Source organism: Hemiscyllium ocellatum, chromosome 9 (genome assembly GCF_020745735.1).
Source record: "Hemiscyllium ocellatum isolate sHemOce1 chromosome 9, sHemOce1.pat.X.cur, whole genome shotgun sequence".
NCBI lineage: Eukaryota > Metazoa > Chordata > Chondrichthyes > Orectolobiformes > Hemiscylliidae > Hemiscyllium > Hemiscyllium ocellatum.
In genome coordinates, this window is record NC_083409.1 from 87,632,713 (window position 1) to 87,646,799 (window position 14,087).

At 40.1% G+C, this 14,087-nt stretch overlaps 1 protein-coding gene across 8 annotated transcripts in view; it reads right to left on the reverse strand.

The window, feature by feature from the left end:
- The window catches only part of ptprfa (protein tyrosine phosphatase receptor type Fa), a 462,130-nt gene that overhangs the window by 31,405 nt on the left and 416,638 nt on the right, over positions 1-14,087 (reverse strand). For all 8 annotated transcript variants that reach the window (XM_060830552.1, XM_060830548.1, XM_060830551.1 and 5 more), the window contains 3 exons: positions 8,211-8,330; positions 5,593-5,747; positions 936-1,221 (listed from right to left, as the gene is read on the reverse strand). In XM_060830552.1, coding sequence (XP_060686535.1) covers positions 936-1,221; positions 5,593-5,747; positions 8,211-8,330 — 561 coding nt within the window. The remainder of the gene's footprint in view (positions 1-935; positions 1,222-5,592; positions 5,748-8,210; positions 8,331-14,087) is intronic.

Genomic DNA, 14,087 nt, shown 5'->3' on the forward strand with positions numbered 1-14,087 from the left:
AAACATGTAAACAGAAAGCATGAATTATCAGCAGTGCTTTGCCCAGAGGCCCACTGAAGATGTTACCTAGTAGGGTGATGAAATGTCTGGAAATTAACCTTTCAGCTCAGCGAGCAAACCTACATCTAAAAATGCAATAAGAATAGACAGTTCTAGAATCATAGAATCCCAACAATATGGAAAGAGACCATTTAGCCCATCGAGTCTGCACTGACCCTCTGAAGATCATCCCAGACAGACCCATCCGCACCCTGTGCCCATATTTCTCTCGCTAACCTACCAAGCCTATATTTTATTGGACACTACAGACAATATAGCATGGCCAATCCACTTAACCTGCATATCTTTGGAGTCTGGGAGGAAACCAGAGCATTTGGCTGAAACCTATATAGATACAGGGGAAAGTGCAAACTCTGCACAGTCACGGGAAGCTGGAACTGAATCCAGACCTCCTGAGCTGCAAGGCAGCAGTGCTAACCACTGAGCCACCATACAGTCTGAGTTCTGAAAGAGGACAGAGGCATTAAACAGGAATTCCTGTACTAATATTTCGACGATGTCAAGATAGCTTTTGTTTTCCTCTTCACAGTATAACGCAACATAATACGTTCAGGACAGACAGACGTGGTAGTATATCGGGTGCAGGTTCCATAATTCGATGTGTTACATTCTTGTTTTCAATCATGTTACTGCAGGGACATGTGAAGAATGGGTGGGAGGAAGAAATAATCACTGAATGAATCAACACCAGGCTAAGCACTAGTTTAAGCACTAGAAGTGAAATGAGGGGAAGCATCAATTAGAAAATACTACGCATTTAATACTTCCAATGTGTTTTAATAGTTCCTGTCAAAATCAGTTGAATGGTCAATTAAAGTGATCACATCAAGTATTTTGCCAATATATAAAACCTATACATTAGTTGTAGCACTGACCTTGAATTCGAGCTCCATGGCTGAGACTGTCTCTGCTGGTGGAACCTGGCCAAGTTTCTGTATGTGGGCAAAGAGATTTCTTGCTGGAACTTCTGTGTTTCCACATGTTGCTGCCTCAAGGAGGGCCTCATGAATGAAGATATACTGATCTTCTGTTTGCACCATGTAATTTCGCTGTGCTCTCATGCAGGTGACATGACCATAGATATCAACTGTCTTCTCATGTTTGATCCTTTCTAGCATGGCATCGATCACAATAAAGCAGCCAGTTCGACCCACACCAGCACTGCACAGAAGAAGAAGAAATTCATCATGAAATATTAAGTCATTTATGGCAAGAATGGTTGACCTAATTCCTTGAAATAGGTTCAACTTCTGAAAACAATTTTAGAAAACTATAACAGTGCTTTAGGTATCTTGGCTCAATGGTAACATTTTAACCCCTAAGAAAGTCAGAGGACGTTGGCACACAATCTAGGCTGATTCTTCAGTCCAGTCATGAGGGAACACTGCAATGTTGTGTGCTTTCAACTGAGATGATGAATTGGAATCATTTGCTTGTTTGTGTTGGAATTTTCATAAGGCAAGATAACTGTTATTTCAACCAGCATAGCAAAATGGAGTTGTGGTAATTTTTCGTGCTATGTTTTATGCAAACTTGTTGTGCATGAATGGCTTTTATAATGTAGCATAGTGCTTTGCAGACTTCTCCTCACAGTGAGCCCATTTTTATGTCAAAAATTGGTATGACCCCAGATTGAAAGCAAAGAAAGAGTTGGTGAGCAGGGGTCTTATTGAGCATGTCCCAATTGTTTTGACCATAACATTTCTGTGTAAGTGCTTGTAATGACTCCCAAGTACCAATCACATATCTGTCCAACAAGCTCCCATCAATAATGTTAAGATAAATGTCTGTTGGTGGAGAGATACCAATTAGCCAGCACACCTAGGAAAATTCACCTGGTCTTGAAATAGTGCCATTAATCTGTTTGAGCAGTCAAAGAGTCCTCAGTTTAATGTCTCATTTGACAGACTTCATCTCCAAAAATACAGTATTCACACGATATATGCGCCAGCTAAACATTGTGCTTATGTGGTTGAAGTAGGGCTTGATTCAGAGGGGAAAGGTTTACCAGAGAGTCACACAGGCTTTACACAAACCTCTGATGACAATTCTTTGATTGTACATCAAGTGAGTTGGGAGATCCTGCATATATAGTAAATACAATAATTTATGCCAACTAACATGAAGAAATAGCTGACTACAGGTGGCACAGTAAAAGTTACAGGGCTCCTGCAGCATTTCCAATGTCAGGCTGAAGACCTGTGCTCCCGCATTAGTCAAACCTCTAATCAAGCTATTGCGGAAGAGTTACAACACTACCATATACCAGAATATGCAAAACTTCACAGGTTTTATCTTGTCCAGAATCCAACTCAGTCTATTACCAGCCCAGCAATGAAGTTATGCAAGAAATTATCCATAGTGCTAACAATTATCATTAACTCATCAGCAACATGTTCACTAATTCTCAGTTTGGATTCCATCAGAACCACTAAGCTCCGGCCTTGGTTCAAACGTAGACAAATACATTTCGCAATTCTAGAAATGAACAATTGACTGTCTTTGACATCAAGTCAGCATTAAAATAAGTGTGGCACCATGGAGTCCTAATAAAATTGAAGTCAATGGCGATCAGGAAGAAATTTTCAAGCAACTGAACACAGAACATAACAATGGCAGTAGGACAGTCAGCCTGTTGAGTCTGCTGTGTTATTCAATCAGATCATGGTTACCTCAATGCTGTTTTCCTGCATTATATCCTCAACATTAATCTGAGTCTCCATGTAGCTATTGACTGAACATGCTTGAGGATTGATCTTTCCCAGCCCTTTGGTGCAGAAATTTCCAAAGATTGAGCACCCTCTGAATGAAGAAATTCCTCCTCATCTCAATTCTAAATGGCCTATTCCTGATTCAGATTATGTTCCCTGTTTCTCGACTCACAAGTCAGGGAAAACATCCCATTTACACGCACCTTGTCACACCCTTTAAGAATTTTCTAAGTTTCAATAGGATTACCCATCAGTTTTTGAATACCGGTCCAGTTAACTCAATCTCTGTCGCAGGGATTAGTCTGGTGGACCTCTACTGTAATCCCTCAAAAGGCATGTATATCCTTCCATCGATAAGGGGACCAAACTACTCCGCATTGTGGTCTCGCCAACATTTTTTATAATTGCAGTAGTTCATCTTTATTGGAGATTACTTCAACTGAAGTCATACTTGGCATAAAAAATAAGACTTTCTCCTGACTGGGACAGCACCTGAAGCACATCCATCTTCAGCATTATTTATATATTATATTAGAAATGTGACGTCTCAGCCACATTTACAATTTCTCAGGCAACAAAGCAGTCCAAACATCAAGATGTAGGCATAATTAAGCCTGATTGAAATGAAAAATAATATCTCTGTACTGCCAGAATCAGGGGATGCCCATCAGAATGGGAGTCTAATCGTCAGTCCTTGACATCTAACAGTATTATTGCCAAAACCCCCAGCTATCAACATTCCTGGGTTACTATTGACCAGAAATTCAAGGACATCAGTTGCCTAATTGTCACACCTACGAGATCAGTCAAGAGCCTGGCATACTGTGGCAAACGGTTTAGTCTTTGGCAGCACCTCCTGGATTGTTAAACTGAAAATACCTAATGAGTTCTTTAGTGACTGAACAAAGTGAATACACGAAGACATGAGCACTTTAATATGAAGCTTAGTCTACTTATTATATATTCGAGACATATACAAACTAATGAGTGACTCTATTAGCTTAAACTACATAATATAGATATATATATATATACACAAACAAGTGAAGCTCACATTGCCTTCTATCCATCAGGAACTTTGGTAACAATAGGAGTTAGAGCTGTTTCTCAGGTTCCATGGCAACAGTCTCACAAACCCCAGGCTGACGGTGAAAGGTCCTTAGCCCTGGTCTCATAACCTCGATCTGATTAATAACACTATTCTGAATCTAAGATGACATGCTGAATCTGCATTTTGTAATGACTGTAGTACTTTTCCACCTCTCAAAAGTAGGTGAAAAATAAGTTCACATGGCCCTTTCTAAACGGTACAAGCGGACAATTCCCACTACCTTTCAAGGTCAAGCAGTATTCCCCCAGCCAAAACAAGCTGTTTTTGCATTAGGCCTGTTTTTCTTGTTCTTTTCTACTTTTCTTCAATTGCTGATTGACATGAGCAATTAACCTTTAACAGTCTGGTTTTGAAGATATTTTTAAGCCCAACACTACAGTTCCCAAACACCATAAAATAACAGGCAAGAGCAGAATGGTGCAAAGTATTATTGCATGGCCACGCCACCACTGAAGCAATATTCTGGAATTCCCTGTCTAAGAATATCTTTACATGGAGATTTTTAAAAGGTGGTCCGCTAAAATCTTCCTAAGGAACTACAGGAATGGGTACTTAGTGCCAGCTTTGCAGAATTGCTCATTCTCTTTGAAGAAATTTAAAAAATACAAACGTTTGTTTTAATACAGAGACTGAAAGACCATAAGATATAGGAGCGGAATTAGGACATTCAGCCCATCAATTCTGCATTACTATTGAATAATGACTGTTATTCCTATAAAGAGGTCCTCAGATTAACCACCCTCTGGCTGAAGAAATTCCTTCTCATCTCAGTTCTAAAGGGTTGTTTCTTCACTCTGAGTGAAGGTGACATGGTGGCTCAGTGATTAGCACTGCTGCCTCAGAACTCCAGGGACCTGGGTTCGTTTCCAGCCTTGGGTGGCTGCCTGTGTGGGTTTCCTCTGGGTGATCTGGTTTGCTCCCACAAATGTATGGGTTAGGTGGATTGGTTGTGGTAAATTGTCCATAATGTCCAGAAAAGCACGGGCTGGATGGATTAGCCATAGTAAATGTGGGGTTAAGGGGATAAGGTAGGTCGCTGGGTGGGTTGTTGTTTGGGGGAGTTGTTGAGGATGGCCTTTTGATTCTATGAACCTCTGAGGTTGTGCCCTTGGGTCTTAGTCTCCCCTGCTATTGGAAACATCTTCTCGATGTCCACTCTATTCAGGTCTCTCAGTATTCTGTAAGTTCCAATCAGATCCTTCCCTCATCCTTTCTAAGCTCCATCAAATAAATACAGACCCAGAGTCTCCAACCAGTCCTTGTATGACAACTCCTTCATCCCTGAGATCATTCTTGTTAACCTCCTGTGGACCCCTTCCAATGCCAGCATGACCTTTCTTAGATATGAGGCTTAAACTTGTTTAAACTTGTTCACAAGGTTCCAAATACAGCCTGATGAGAGCCTTATACAGTCTCATCAGTGCATCCCTCTCTTGTATTGTAGCATTCTCAACCGACTACTCTGACATTGTGATAGATCACAGTATTTGAGGAGAAATTGACTCAAAATTGAGTCAACTGTTGATATTTCATGTGGCTATTCCGTTGAACAACATTGAGGTAAATAAAATTTAAAAAACTATAATAATTGAACAGAATAATAACAAACTTTGTGGTATTTGAGGTATATAATTTTGCCAGTTTGTCGAGAGTGTCTGTTCATAAGGTGCGAGTTAAAACAAAAGTTCGCAATATTTCAATTCCACATACCTGCAGTGAACCACCATAGGACCAGCATCTGGGGGGTTGCATGCTTTAACTCTCCTTAGGAAGGCCAATATTGGAGTAGGGTATTCTGGAACACCATGGTCTGGCCAAGCCATGAACTGGAACTGACGCACTTCCCGTTTCTCACTCGAGCCATTCTGTTGAGCAAAGTGCATTTATAAGCTGACATGTGACTTAAACAGTCTAAAATCAACTACATTTGGTATAAGGTTACAGATATAACCTTTTCTAGGATCTCTCATGAACACAATCCGATAGGTTACATATTAACGTACCTAAAGTCAAAGATAGGATGGGCAGTTTTGGATTGCAAAGATCGAGAGGACTGATAGTTCTGACTGGTTACAAGTTGTTCAGACACCTGGGAGCATAGTTGTCAGCAGCTAGCAGGCCTTTGTCATTGACAAATCGGCATGGACGAGTTGGACAAAGAGTCTGTTTCCATGCTGTATATTTCTGTGACTCTATAATCTGTCTTTTCACAGACCAGTCCACTTTGAGTAGATTAAGCTAATTAATTTGCTACTTTTGCCAGCCGAATCTCTCTTTATATACATTCCCTGGATCCAGTTCATCTCCATTATTACTTGAACAAAACAGCAGTGGAAACAGCACTTAAAATGGGTGTCAGGTAACTTGCTTTTAAAAAAGTGCAGTAAAATATTAAACAATCTTTAGCTATTCAATCCACAATCAGTCTCATTTTAGTCCAATTGAAAGTACAGAAAAATAAAAAGATACAGTCTTAAAGTAATATATTTGTCAAACATGAATTTCCTTTCATACGACTATGCTGACTCTGGTCATACTTTGATTTTCCAAATGCATTTAAAAGCACTCTTAGTAATAATAACCAGCATTTCTGGGACAAGTGATAAAAAAAACATAGGAAAAGAAATAGTCTATTCAGCCCATTTCAGATCATGGCTGATCAACTCCTCAATGCTATTCTTTCACACTATTTTCATATCCCTTATTGCCATTAATCTCCAGAAATCCAACAGTTTCTGCATTTAACACATTTTCAAAGAATGACATGGAGAATTCCAAAGATTTATGAGCACTTGAGAAAAGAAAATCTCCCTATCTCAATCTTAAATAGCCTGCTCCTTATAATGAGATTGTATGTATTATGTGTTAAGAGTCATCAGCCAGGGAAAACATCCTGTTTTCATCCTGTCATGCCATCAAAATAAATTCTCAGCTTCATCTTTCTCTCATTTCTTGTTAGATTTACACATTCTGGTTCATTCGGAGAATTCTAGAATTAAGCGCATTTTAAAAAGCATAACTTGCATTTAAGTAGTACATTTTATGATCTTATATCATCCCAAGATTTTTACAATGAAATACTTGTGAAATGTAGCCACTATTTTAATGGAGAAATTTTCACACAGCAAACAGCAATAAACGGAATGAGCAAATCATCTGTTTTTGATGTCGCTGGAGGGATAAATATCAAGACACAGGGAAATCCCCTTGCCCTTCTTCAAGGAGTGCTGTGAGGTCTTTTGCACTAATTTGAAAGCATAGATAAGGTTTCACATCTTGGCATCTTGACAGTGCAGGACAGTTTCAGTACTGAGCAGAAGTGTAGAACTGCAGGTTCATACAGCAAAGAAGTTGTTCTAGGTCCACTGAGTCTCTGCTGACCTATATCCACTAATCCCACTTTCCAGCACTTTGTCCACAGCCTTGAATATTATGACATTTCAGGTGCTCATACATATACTTTATGAGGTTTCCCGTCTCTACTACTCTCCTAGACAGTGCAGTCCAGATTTCTAATCTGGGTGAAAAGAAAATCCTCAAATCTCCTCTAAACCTCTTGTCGTTCACCGTAAATTAAGCCCTCTCTTTTCTGACCCTTCGACTCAGGGGAAAAGCTGCTTTCTATCATCCTGTCCATCTTCATCAGCTTATACACCTCAATTAGGTCCACCCTCAGCCTCCTCTGCTCCAAAGAAAACAGTTCAAGCCTATCCATCCTATTTCTGAACTCATTAGATTAGATTAGATTTACAGTGTGGAAACAGGCCCTTCGGCCCAACAAGTCCACACCGACCCGCCGAAGCGCAACCCACCCATACCCCTACATTTACCCCTTACCTAACACTACGGGCAATTTAGCATGGCCAATTCACCTGACCCGCACATCTTTGGACTGTGGGAGGAAACCGGAGCACCCGGAGGAAACCCACGCAGACACGGGGAGAACGTGCAAACTCCACACAGTCTGTCGCCTGAGTCGGGAATTGAACCCGGGTCTCAGGCGCTGTGAGGCAGCAGTGCTAACCACTGTGCCACCGTGCCGCCCACATCTTCTGTATGTCATAGCATTCAGGAAGCAGAGTCACATATATGCATTTAAAATGCCATCTTCAAGTGTAGACATGACAGAAATCATCAAGAAAGTTTGGAGACCTCAATAAAAGTGTTGAAGAGACCAAAAGGATTAATATCTCCTTTAAATTTGTAATGTATGAATAATTCAGGTACGATTTAGGAGCACACCATAAGAAAGTCCTCTTGGCTCTCTTCTAATTTTTTTACATTTCTATAAGCAGGCTAAAAATACAAAACACGAAGTGATGCCATACCTTATATAGTGCGAATGTTCGTACAGAATAGGTTGCTAGCTCCACCATGTCCAGTAGGGTGACCTGAATCATTCCATACGTTTCTGTGCCGCGGCATGGCCAATATTGATCACATTTCACCTATATTAAAAAAAAACACAAGGTCAAGTGTGTTCAAAGCATGGGGATTGTTGTCAGCCATCAACAGATTTTATAAACTATATAGACACATATATGTTGTCTAACAATGGTATGGAACTTAAACTTATGACGAATGATATAAAGGAATAATGAACCTCCACAGCACACACAGAAAAAAATATAATTTTGTTTTCTGGCTGTAGAGGAATTTGTTCATGCATATCCAATGTACCATGAAAGTCTATGTGTTTATTAACTGAGACACAGATAAACAATACAGGATGCATTTTTGCATCAATAATTTATTCCCATTTATCCAGAATATATTCAATGCTTTATAGCTGCTCAGAGAGGATTTCAAAAGGTTATCGATATTATTAAGAATTAGACCTGAAAAGGAATACGATACAATAATTTTTAAAAAAGACTGCTAAAGCCAAGATTTGTTGCCTGTCACTGATTGACATTGAGGAGATGACATCTTCTTGCAGTCTATCTGATAAAATTGGAGGTGTAGTGGACTGTGAAGAGGCTTACCTCAGAGTACAATGGGATCTTGATCAGAAGGGCCAATGAAAGACATATGGAGTTTAATTTAATAAATGTAAGAAGCTGCATTTTGGAAAAGCAAATCAGGGCAGGACTTATACTCCGAAAGGTAAGGGCTTGGGGAGTGTTGCTGAACCAAGAGAACTTAGAATGCAGATTCATCGTTCCTTCAAGGTGGAGTTGCAGGTAGATAGGATAGTGAAGAAGACATTTGGTATGCTTTCCTTTTTTGGTCAAAACATTGAGTATAAGAGTTGGGAGGTCATGTTGCGGCTGTACAGGGCATTGGTTAGGCCAGTGTTGGAATATTGTGTGTAATTCTGGTCTCCCTCCTAAATGAGGAATGTTGTGAAACTTGAAACGGTTCGGAAAGATTTACAAGAATGTTGCCAGGGTTGGAGGGTTTGTGCTATCGGGAGAGGCCAACTAGGCTGGGGTGTTTTCCTGGAGCGTCAGAGGCTGAGGAGTGACCTTATAGAGGTTTATAAAATTATGAGGGACATGGATAGGGTAAATGGACAAAGTCTTTTCCCTGGGATGGGGGAGTCCAGAACTAGAGGGCAAAGGTTTAGGGTGAGAGGGGAAATATTTAAAAAGTACCTAAGGGGAAACTTTTTCACACAGAGGATGGTGAGTGGATGGAATGAGCTGCCAGAGGAAGTTGTGGAGGCTGGTACAAATACAACATTTAAAAGGCATCTGGATGAATATATGAATAGGACAGATATACAGGGATACGGGCCAAGTGCTGGCAGTGGGACTAGATTAATTCAGGATATCGGGTGGCATAGATGAGTTGGATTGAAGGTCTGTTTCTATGCTGTACATCTCTATGACTCTTTATTAGTACACCCACAGTACTATAAGGGAGGCAGTCCCAGGACTTTGACCATTGGACAGTGAAGGAAGGGTAATGCATTCTAAGTCAGGATGATTTTACACATTGGAAGGGAATTTACAGGCTACTGGATTCTCTTGCCTGTTGATTTTGTTCTTCTGGGTGGGAGAGGTTGTAGGTTTGGAAGCTGGTGTCAAAGGGGCTTTGGTGATATACTGTTGTGCATCGTGTAGATGGTACACAATGTAGTTGGCTGAGTAGTATAAGGTGGTACATGAGGTGACAAGATAATAGGTTGCTTTTTCTTGGATGGCAAGTTGTTTCTTGATGGAGCAGTACAGTCAACATCAGCAAAGTAGAGAATACTCCATCACACTCCTGACTTGTATCTTGTAGATTATGGCAAGGCTCATTTAGAGACAAAAAACTGCAGATGCTGGAATCTAAAGTAGAAAGACAAGAGGCTGGAAGAACATAGCAAGCCAAGCAGCATCAGGAGATGGAATAGTGAAAGTTTTGGGTAACATCCTTCTTCAGTTCTGTCTACTATGGTAAGGCTCTGGCTGTCAGGCAAGTTACTTACTTGAGATCACCCAAACTCTGACCAGCTCAGTACTGATATGGCTGATCCCATTAAGATTCTTGTCAATAGCAAGACACATGTTGATGGCAGGAGATTCCACAATGTTAATCTTATTGGGTCTCAGGGTGAGATGGTTAGATACTTTTTTGATGGAGATTGTTATTACCTGGCACTTAAATGGTATACAAATTATTGCCACTCATCAGTCCAAATCTGAATACTGTCCTGGTCATATTGTAAATGGGATGAGAGGAAGCATAAAAGGAACTGAACCTTTTCCAATCCCTTTTCTAATGGTAATTGATGAAGCAGTGCAAAGCAATTATATCCAGAACTCTGCTACTACCCAGCAGGGGCAGTTGTTGTGCATTAGTAGTGTTCCTACGTCTGAGAGAAGAGGCCTGGGTTCAAGTCCCACCTGAACAAACTGATTAAAGATACTGCCAGTGTCCTGCAGTATTTTCCTGGGACTGAGATGACTGATCTCGACTGCAATCATCTTCCTTTATGCATTGCAATGGTTCCAGCCAAAGGAGTTTTCTCTCCTTTTCCCAATGACTGCAGTTTTTATTAGGACTCCATCGCCACACTCAATGAAATCCTCCATAGCTGTCAAGGGCAGTCACTCTTGCCTCATCTCTGGACTCTGGCTCTCTTGGCAAAGACTATAATAAGGTCAGGAGCTCAGTGATCATGGTCAAACTCAATTGTACATTGGTGAGAAAGTTACAGATGAGTAATTGCCATTGGCCACTTTGTTTACAACTGAAAGTAGACTATAGTATGATAATTAGTGAGATTGGATTTCTTCTATTTTTCCAGTGACATTACAAACTTTTCCAGTTTATTGAACACATACCAGAGGTGAGCTGTCACAGCTTGGCATAGAGTCATAGAGATGTAAGCATGGAAACAGAACCTTTGGGCCAACCTGTCCATGCTGACCAGATATCCCAACCAAATCTAGTAGTTGCGGCTAGTTCTGGAGCATATGTCTTTAGCACTGCAGCCAGAATGTTGATGAGTCCATGGCCTTTACTGTATCCAATGTACACAGCGTTTACTTGGTATGACTTGGAATGCGAGTGTGACGTTGGAAAAGGACAACAGGTCAGGCAGCATCTGAGCAGGAGAATCAACATTTCAGGCATAAGCCCTTCAACAGGAAAGGCTTATGCCCGAAATGTCAATTGTCCCGCTCCTCGGATGCTGCCTGACCTGCTGTTCTTTTCCACCACCCACATTCTTGACTCTGATCTCCAGCATCTGCAGTCTCCACTTTCTCCGAGGTGACTTGGAATGCATGAAGTACAAAAATCACTTCTGATATTGCTACTTAAAAATTGTCAAAGTGACTTAGTGAATTCACCTTCAATATGGCAGTCCCTATATTTGTAAATCATGCTGCTGCCAGATATTTGCAAATTGAATCAACTACCCAAATACTGGCATTTGGTAAATTTATTAGTTAGCACAACAATAAACTTTTATGAAGATTTTTATGTAGGATTTGCTTTGAGCATTACATGAAGAATATTTTGCAGCTTTTATTCCACTTCTTCATGAAAACTAGAGAGCGCAATTAATGTGCAACAATTACATGTTTATGCATTTTCAATAGCATCAGCAAATATGACTTCTTCCATTTTGATTCAAGAGATTTAAAGTTGAATATCAGGGAACAAACACAGGCAGGAAATGTTTCCTAATGCAAGGCAAGCCTTTATATTTAACAAGCAATAATTAAGTCTTTGTCAACTTCACTTGTGATTGTGTGCATTTCCAAAACACATTGCGTCATCACAGTAATCACGATGACACTCAAATTATTAAGCAACCAAGCAGTGTGATACATTCAACTGTATTTGGACAAATCCTGCATAAATGACTACAAGAGAGTGTCACAACCTACAGTGACAGAACATTTTCCACAAAACGTGAACTGCACCCAGATAGACAACTTTACTCCCAGTGAAATAATACCAGCCTGAAGAAAGCAAGAGAGTGTTTTAAAGATAAAACAGGAATCTGAAGAGATCTGTGAGATTTAAGGTTTGACTGTGTTTCTGAAGATATGACTTTATTGATCTGACAGAGCAGCAAGATGTATGAACTGAGTTGAACTGGGCCATAAGCTTAGGATGAGTAAGTATCATAAATGGCTTCATGTTCAATAAAGTGTTAAAATCCAATAGGCTCTGAAGCTTTTTGAAAGGGGGTAAATCTGAACTAACATGAATAATTGTAACGGCATTGACACAACAGAATTATGAATAGAGCCAATCTACAAGATATCAATAAAAGTTCATACATTCAGCATTGGAAAAATAGCACATGGCAACAAAGGTTCAAAAAAAGAGGTTCTATTATAAGAACTTTGCAATTCTGCTGCCTCCCAGTAAATAGAAACCACGATGATTTCAACAAATGGTTTCGTGCGAGGGAAATCGGGTCTCATGAACTTGATTGAGTTTTTTGAGGAAGTAACCAAAAAGATTAATGAGGGCAGAGCAGTAAACATTATTTGGACTTCAGTAATGCCTTTGATAAGGTGCTGCAACGATAGACTGATTAGTAAAGTTAGATCACATGGGATTCAGGGTGAGTTGCCAATTGTATCCAAAATTGACTTTCGGGTAGGAGACAGAGGGTGCTGGTGGAGGACTGCTTTTCAAACTGGACACCTGTGAACAGTGGTGTTCCATGGGGATTGGTACTTGGTGCACTTTTGTTAGTCATTTATATAAATGATTTGGAATCAAAAATTAGAGGCATGATTAGTGTGTTTGTGGATGACACTAAAATTGGTGGTATAATGAGCAATGAAGAAGGTTATCTAAGATTACAAAGAGATCTTGATCAACTGGGTCAGTGGGCTGAGGGGTGGCAAATGGAGTTTAATTTGGATAAATGTGAGGTAATCCATTTTGGTATTACAAACAAGGATACGACTTATACAATTAATGGTAGAGCCCTGGGTACTGTTGTAGAACAGAGACCCAGAGCTTCGTGTACATAACTCTTTGAAATTTGTGTCACAGGTAAATAAGGTAGGTTAGCATGCTTCATTGCTCAGATCTTTGAGTATAGGAGTTAATACATTATGTTGAGGTTGTACAGGATGTTGGTGATGCCTCTTCTGGAATACTTTGTGCAATTCTAATCATCCTGTTATAGGATGATATTATTAAACTGGAGAGGGTGCAGAAAAGATTTACCAGGATGTTGTTGGGACTGGAGGGTTTGAGTAATACAGATGGGCTGGAATTTTTTTCACTGGAGCATTGGAGATTGTGGAGAGACCTTAGACAGTTATGAAATCATGAGTGACATAGATAAGGTGAATAGCAAAGGTCTTTTCCCGTGGATGGGAGAGTTCAAACTAGGGGACATATTTTTAAGCTTAGAGGAGAGTGATTTAAAAAAGAATGGGAGCAACGATTCTTTTACACAGAAAGTGGTTCATGTGTGGAATGAACTGACAGAGGAAGTGGTGGTTGCAGGTACAGTTAAAAGACAATTGGATAAACACATGAATAGGAAAGATTTGGAGGGATATGAGTCAAATGCAGGCAGATGGGACGAGTTTAGTTTGGGAAAGTGGTTGGCATGGACCAGTTGGACCAAAGGGTCAGTTTCCATGCTGTACAACTGAATGAATCTATAAAAATCATCAAAATAGACAAGCGATAAATGAATAGCTCTTGCAGATTTTCTGTATTTGAAAATTACATAGGTAAGAAAGGTAAGATTGCCAGTCACTAGACCAGAAGGCTGCTCTCTCATT